Consider the following 8,304-nt stretch of genomic DNA (forward strand, 5'->3'; position numbering starts at 1 on the left):
TAAAGGTACACCTCTACCCCGATACTACACGAATTCGGATATAATGCGGTAAAGCAGTGGGAAGCCCTGGGCCCTTTAAAGCGCCGCCTGAGCCCTGCTGCTTTACTGCGTTATATCCAAATTTGTGTGGAGCCCTGGGCCCTTTAAATCCCCGCCCGAGCCCGGCTGCCGGAGCCCCGGGGCTCTGGCAGCCAGGCTTGGGTGCGGATTTTAAGGGCCAGAGGCTCCGGCCACTGCGGGTAGCCCCGAGCCCTTTAAAGCGTTGCCTGAGTCCCGCTGCCGGAGCTCCGGTGGTGATTTAAAGGGCCTGGGGCTCCCCGCAGCGGCTGGAGCCTCTGGATATATATACCTCTGGATATAACACAGTTTCACCTATAACGCGGTAAGATTTTTTGGCTCCCACGGACCGCGTTATATCAAGGTAGAGGTGTATTTAGGTGCCTAAAAATGCAGATAGGCACCTAGTGGTTGAAATCAATGGGAGTAAGACACCTAAGTGCCTTTGAAAATCCCACTCGGCTCCTGTCTACATCTTTATGTGCCTAAATGTCTTTAAAAATCTCGCCCATCGTTTTAAAACGCTGGCTGCCAGCACCTTGTCTGCTCTAGCACTTCCACTGTTATTGCCAGCAGTGCAGTTGCACCAGTGGTACTACAAAGATGGGAGACTTCAAGAAAATTGTTAGTGTAGACAAAGCCAACGTCTCACCTGCTGGTGTGTGCAAACAACCTTCTAGTTAGATGATTTGGGAGAATATTAAGGATCTACAAAAAGAATCTTAACACTGGCAAAGTAGATGATATCAATAGCACCATAATGCTAACCATTATCAAAGTTAACATCACAGTTAAGATATTCAAAGCAAATCTTATGCAGTGTATGTGTCATATGTTTAGTACACAATATTAACCCTTTCATAGTAGCCTTTTTGCTACAGTGAAGCATAGCAATGTACTGTTGTTTAAATTCTAGCAACCAAGAAGCTAAAATAAGGAGGCATGCAGGAGAGCAGATCTCTAAAAGCAGAGGATAAGCTCTCCTTCCTCTTCATCCCACTGGTTTGAGGGAGCTCCCCCTTCTTTCTGGCTGGGGTAGTCAGGACTTTCCAAGTAAAAGAATCTGAAGTGTGAGCAATAGGAGGAGGTACCTTTCCACTTCCCCTCCTATAAAAGATGTTCTGCCCACTGGCCATCTCCCTCTCTTTTCCAGACCAAACGCTGCCATTTGCTTCTCCACTTGCTGAGGAGAAAAGACAGATAAACAATACATAATCATTTAATTTTATGCAAAATCCCTCTTTTGAAATACCTTAAATCTTCTAACATGTCCTGAAGCAGGACTTTAGACCTACCAGTTATAATAATTGTTACATCGGTACAGGTGCGCCCTTCTGCTCAAGTCTAAACGATGGCGATTAGATGAATTGGGATGTTCTGCTACACAGATTACCACATTGCTAATACACACATGCATACACTTATTTAGCTGGATATAGGGCTGGTGGGGCACTGTTTCCTTTCAGATACACTTCTTGGCTGGTCTCTACTCTTTTCCTTTTGATGCATGCCGATCATCACAAGAAGCTACCACATCATCATATAATAGCAAGACAGTAACAACATGCACCAAAACTGGTGATCTCCCCATCATATTTTGATATATTTTAACCACTGCAACATGCCATTTGAAAGCTAGCACCTCACTGAAGATATATAAAAGATATGGGACAGCAGTGAAATGGTACAGAGAGAATCTAACTAATGAACCTTTTCCTAAATGGATATGTTATTTTTGTAACTACTACTTCTCTTACTGCACATTCTAAATATTTTTGATATCCTGTTAACCAACTATAAAAATGATACATCAGTCACAGAATGAGGCTCTGAAAGCAAAATATTTCGTATCACATTGTGGGCCAGGTGCTGCTCTCAAGTGATGCCAGTATCAATCTGCTTTAATTGCAGATGTTGGTCATTATCAATATCAAGTCTCATTTTTTAACTTTGTAGATTGAGAGCATACAACATTGTTACTACTGGCAGGCTACCTAGTAAAGAAGCAGGAGATGGATACCAAAAATGGCAGCACAAATAATGAGAAGCTTCTATTTCATGGAATACCTAGTCCTGCCTCTATCATAACTAATCACAATGACACAATCAGTGCCAGTCACACAATCAGTTAAACCCATGTCAATTTGGAGAAATTACATTGTTTAGTGGAGTTACTCAAGAGAAATATCAGTATAAATAGGGCTAGAAAATGCCCCTTTGTAATTAATCATCATGTTTTTCTGATTTGATGCCAAGGGTTTTGGTCATTATCAATAATATTTCATTTTTCTAATGTTGTAGATTGAAAGGATACAAAATCCATTCTACTGGCAGACCTACCAAATAAAAAAGCAGGAGATGGATTCCAAAAATGGCAATACAAATAATGAGAGGTGTCTATTTCATGGAACGACGAGTGGCTCATTAACCATTATTAATAATAAAGGATTTAATCGCAGTTACGCTGGAATGAATGGTAATATGAAATTTAAAGCATGTTGCTTTCTTACACAGAGGATAAAATAGGATGACAAGGTGTAACAGTATCATGCCATCTATATACACATGCCTCAGATGGACAGTGATTCCTTATTGGCCCTGGAGACTATTCCTTTCTGTACATAGGTTGTATTCTGTATTTGCCTCAGCTGTGCTCCACTGCAGTCATGACTCAGCTTTAGAAGTAATAATACAATAATGATTCTTAACACTTCTGCACTTCCTTTCATCAGAAGATCTCAGAGCACTTCACAAACATTAATGCATTTAGGCTCTTGTACCACCCCTGTAAAGCAAGGAAGTATTATCCTCGTTTTATAGATGGGGAAACCCCGGCATAAAAAGGTTAAGCATCTTGCCAAGGGACCAATAGCTGAACTGAAAATAGATCTCGGGAGTTTCGACTACCAGCCCTCTTTTTGTATATGCCAAATAGTGCATCAAAGATACATGTGTGCATCCAACATAAAATAAAATTCAAATGTGATCAACTGATTAAGTTCTCTTGTGAGCCTAGAATCAGCAAGGTGCTTTTATGAGACAGTATTACTTTAAACGTTAAACTAATTGTTTTGCAGACAGCCCCATCACAGTCTGGTCAGTGGAGGCATTCATCTTCTGTTTATATCAGTCTGCATTGTCTCCCTCCACATGTAGATCTCACACCTGCCATGTTCAAGAAGGATAAACCTCCTTTGCAGAATGGAAAGGGGTGGAGAATGGCAGATCAGAAATATTTGTGAATTGGCTGGGAGCGTATAAGTATTTTGTCCATTTGGTCCTGTAAAGGTTAATCAGAAAAGATAATACAGCATAGTACTAAATGTTCTTTTTGGTATGGGGACAGCTGTGATCAGACTGAGTCCCTGGTGAAATGGTTCTAATAGATCTGTGCTGCCAGGGAGCTGGGGGAGGACCTGACCTCCTGGATTGGCTAAAAATGGAAATGAGCCCCACAGTCTGTTCTGTAGGGGTGAACCCCAGTCCTCAAAACAAAATGATAGAGTTGGAATTCTGCAGGGAGATTCTCTAGATGTCCTGTCTCAGAGTCTTCTCACTGGCCCCCAGTTTTATAAAGTACTGAGAGACAATACTATTACTTCTGTATAACTGACAATATTATGTCAGATCATCCATCTTTCTGTCTCTGCTTCCCTTATCAGCCCCAGTGTCCCTCCAGAAACTCCCTGTTCGTTTCCCATTTTCAGAACCCCCCATCTCTGCCTTCTTCCAGGAAATACCCCCTCATTTTCCATATTGATTGGTGCACTAGATACACCTAAGATAGAGATACAGAGATAACCATTAAATGATAACATTTGCCAACCTACCATACATCTGATTTATTTTCTGTTCAAGGTGTCAGAATAAAGTGGTATCTCAGGTACTGCTGTGTAGAAAATGCTGTTGGCAAATACTGTTTTTGTTTTTGTTTTCTTTTTTTAAATAATGTTCACTGTGGACAAATAGAGCATCTCACATGGCTATGATACGTTGCTCTAATATTTGCCTGTTGTTTTCAGTATGATGTACTGATAATATCTAACCCTTACAATACTACCCAATTTCCCAGTAGATGACACCTGGAAGCTGAGTACCTCGTGAGGACTGGAAGTAGTTCTTGCCTGTGTATTTATCTAGGATTTGCAGGACTGTGTTGGGAGTGGGATGGGTGCGTCTTTGCGGTTTATTTTTCTGGTGTGGAGAGATTATAGGAGGAGAGTTTAGGCAGCTGGTAGGTGCTATGTGTTTGGGGTGTGTGTGAATGTAGTAGGAGGTTTCAACAGCTGGGATTGGACTCAGATTTCTTATTGGGGTGAGGGTAAAGGGAGAATTAGGCTGCTTTGCCAGTCTGTGAATGAATATAGTTGTCTGCAGAAGCTCAGTGTAGTTTAATATGCTCATCTTCAGTGTTCTGCTGTGCCTGTTTTAGCTAATGACTCACTGCTCCAATGGAAGCTCTAGGACGCATTGTGTTTGAAGCAAAAAGTGTCTCTCAAAGGTCTGGAGAATGTGGCCGATGCATTGGCCTTGGAGAGTATGCAGCATCTGCTCTCCTCTCCACCTAGACAGTTCTTCTCAGGTCTACTTTTACCTTTGACAGTGTGTCTCAGATCAGGACACAGTTGTTTGTAACCAATCAACAAGTTTTTATTAATTCACCCAGAACCCCATAGGTATATAATCAACAGTTGTCATGTCTTCAGTATTTCTAATACATTTATCAATCTTCAAGTCATTCTGCAAGATGTAAAGATGCACTTTGTCTAGGGTTTGATTTGAAATGGACTAGTTTAACACATCAAAAACACTTGTTTAAAAGTTTGCTTTGACGTTCTATTAGTCTAGTTTGCTTGAACTTACAAAGGAGAAACATTTTTATAGAATCACTTAATTAAAATACCCAAATAAATTTCCTTGAAGTCTGACTAGAAAGTGTGCAGACCCAACCAGTTTCTTATTCCTAGTGGAAGAGAACTTCAAATTTCAACTTATCTGGGATTCCTTAGACATGCCTCAAACATTTAAGATGTGGATTGTTGGTCTTTTGTTGTGAGCAAGCAGGGGTGGGCAAAGGTACATCTTGTAACCTTGGCTTGTAACAATGGAACGGCTGCCATATGAGGAGAGATTAATAAGACTGAGACTTTTCAGCTTGGAAAAGAGCTGACTAAGCAGGGGATATGATAGAGGTCTATAAAATCATGACTGGTGTGGAGACAGAAAATAAGGAAGTGTTATTTACTTCTGATAACACAAGAAGTAGTGGTCACCAAATGAAATTAATAGGCAGTAAGTTTAAAACAAACAAAAGGAAGTATTTTTTCACGCAACATACAGTCAACCTGTAGAACACCTTGCCAGAGGATGTTGTGAAGGCCAAGACTATAACAGGCTTAAAAAAAGAACTAGATAAGTTAATGGAGGATAGATCCATCAATGGTTATTAGCCAAGACGGGCAGCAATGGTGTCCCTAGCCTGTTTGCAAGAAGCTGGGAATGGGTGACAGGATGGATCACTTGATGATTACCTGTTCCGTTAATTCCCTCTGGGGCACCTGGCATTGGCCACTATTAGAAGACAGGATCCTGAGCTAGATGGACCTTTGGTCTGACCCAATATGGCCGTTCTTATGTTCTAATCTTGTTTGTATACTCAATGGAGTGATCACTTTCCTGAATTAGGGGCTGGAAGGTGTATAGTTATTAATAATATATTCAAGGCATATTTGATATCTGTGCACTTCGTGCCCGTTCTGCTTATGAAATACTATTTGTTTTAGCAATTTTCTCCAGATATAGGTAAGAAGGAATGGGCCCCAGTGCAAGAAACATGGTGTCATGACTGTAGTGGCATCTGTAACACCAATATATTAAATTGTAGTGTGAAAGAGATTCCACAGAGGATAAACAGAGTGAATGTGTGTAATGTCCTGCAGCAGCTCCACAGTGTGAAAAGAACCTGGAGCTAAGTGATAAACTGCCAGCTCGATATTATTACACTTGACATTGGTAAAAGGCTCCATGCCAAGTTAAGTCTGGAATGGTGCTGTAGCTCTAATTTCAATCCCAGATTTTTTTTTTTTTTTATTCATGGCAAGGTTTGGCGAAGGTTGTAGGCATCTTGGATATAGAAAAGTGAAAGACAAATGATGGTTGCTCATGAAAATTTCTAAAATCTTTCTCTTTCTGATCTCAGCTGCATGCTATGGGAATGGAACCTACTTTGCTGTCAGCGCCAGTTATTCTGCCCATGATACCTACTCAAAACCAGATGCAAATGGGAAAAAATACATGTACCTGGCCCGAGTCCTCGTTGGAGAATATTGTGCTGGACAAAAAGGAATAATTGCACCACCATCAAAAAGCAACACTGATCCTACAGATCTGTTTGATAGTGTGACTGATAATAAGGCAAATCCATCGATGTTTGTCATATTTAATGACATTCAAGCTTACCCGGAATATCTTATTACTTTCACTAAATAAGCATTCTTGGTTACATGCAAGAGACTTTTAATCTTTATTTTGTAAGATTACCTCAAAGTTAATTATAAAATTATAAAAAATTAGTGAGAAAACATTTGCAATGAAGGATGGTAAAACATACTTCACTATGTGAGCTTTTTAAAGTTTGATTGCTATGGATATGCCCAGTTGCTTAAATACAGTTTTGTAATAGTCAAAAAACAAGACAGCCTACTTCAAAAAAAAAATATTTGCAACTACTAGAACACGGGTGGGCAAACTACGGCCCAGGGACCACATCCAGCCCTTCAGACATTTTAATCCGGCCCTCGAGCTCCTACTGGGGAGTGGGGTCCGGGGCTTGCCCTGTTCTGGCACTCCAGCTGCGGGGGGGCGTTGGGGGTTTGCCTGGCTCCCGGAAGCAATGGCATATCCCCCTCTCTGGCTCCTACGCGTAGGGGCAGCCAGGGGGCTCACACGCTGCCCTTGCCCCAAGTGCGGCACCTGCAGCACCCATTGGCTGGGAACCGCAGTCAGTGGGAGCTGCAGGGGCGGCACCTGTGGATGGGGCAGCGCACAGAGCCGCCTGGCCATGCCTAAGCATAGGAGCCGGAGGAGGAACATGCCGCTGCTTCTAGGAACTGCTTGAGGTAAGCGCTGCCCAGAATCTGCATCCCTGACCCCCTGACCCAGCCCTGATCCCCCTCCCGCCCGCCAAACCCCTCAGTCCCAGCTTGGAGCACCCTCCTGCACTGCCAACTTCTCATCTCCAGCCCCACCCCAGAGCCCCCACACACACCCCTGCACCCCAACCCTCTGTCCCAGCCCTGAGCCCCCTCCCACACCTTGAACTCATTTGTGGCCCCACCCCAGAATCTGCACCCCCAGCCAGAGCCCTCCCACAGCCCAACCCCCAATTTCGTGAGCATTCATGGCCTGCCATACAATTTCCATACCCAGTTGTCACCCTCAGGCCAAAAAGTTTGCCCACCACTGTACTAGAACATGCAAACAGTTTACACTGCATGAAGTTTTGAGTTCAGTTTTCAAAAATGAAAACTGCTCAATTACATTACATATCAACCAAATGAAAAATATTCTTGCATTGTATCCAAACACATTTTAATTATTAGTCTCTTATTCAGAATTATGACTGAGCACAACTAATAATTCTACAAGCCAGGTATTCAGTTCTGGAGTTTGTATATTTTACAGCAGCCTAATGTAAATCAAGGAACAAATAAACTTAAAATAGTACCAATTAATAAGTGAATGTCCTAAGTCTTATGATGCTAATATACTGAACAATTGTACTTCAGAGAGTTAGCTTCTTACTCTGTCTGTATCTTCATTCAAGATGTTGTCATGTTACATTTATAGTACCTGCAATAAAGCTGAATTAGTTACAGTAAATGGTTATTGCATGTTGTGTTATACTGATAGGATTTGCTCTGGGGTAGTTTGTATTTCTGTTATAAATCTCTGTTACTGTGTTTTCATAATTCATCTATGAAAATATTGACTGCAAATTTTCTAAGCAGGTTTTGCTTTTTTAGAAAAACTTTACTCTCAGGATTTTTCTGTGTGACTAGACCATAACTTAAAAACAAAATGACATTTAAAAGCTGTACATAACAGCAATATCACATTCCATAATCTTTCATTCAGCAGCAGCACATAGTATAGGGTCTGACCTTCCAAAAATTTACTTAACGCAGTAGTGGACGGTTGCAAGATTGGACCCATTGTTTGCATAATAATTTAAAGCACTTTTTCTGG

The 8,304-nt window shown here is 41.5% G+C and overlaps 1 protein-coding gene across 1 annotated transcript in view; it reads left to right on the forward strand.

The window, feature by feature from the left end:
* Nucleotides 1–7,141, forward strand: part of LOC120374875 (protein mono-ADP-ribosyltransferase PARP14-like) — a 41,963-nt gene extending 34,822 nt beyond the window's left edge. Inside the window, exons 18-19 of the mRNA XM_039495261.1 lie at nt 2,359–2,533; nt 6,257–7,141. Coding sequence (XP_039351195.1) covers nt 2,359–2,533; nt 6,257–6,546 — 465 coding nt within the window. The 3' untranslated portion in view covers nt 6,547–7,141. The remainder of the gene's footprint in view (nt 1–2,358; nt 2,534–6,256) is intronic.
* The last annotated feature ends 1,163 nt before the right edge of the window (nt 7,142–8,304 follow it).

The sequence above is a fragment of the Mauremys reevesii genome, linkage group 11 (assembly GCF_016161935.1).
Source record: "Mauremys reevesii isolate NIE-2019 linkage group 11, ASM1616193v1, whole genome shotgun sequence".
In the NCBI taxonomy this organism is placed as follows: Eukaryota; Metazoa; Chordata; order Testudines; family Geoemydidae; genus Mauremys; species Mauremys reevesii.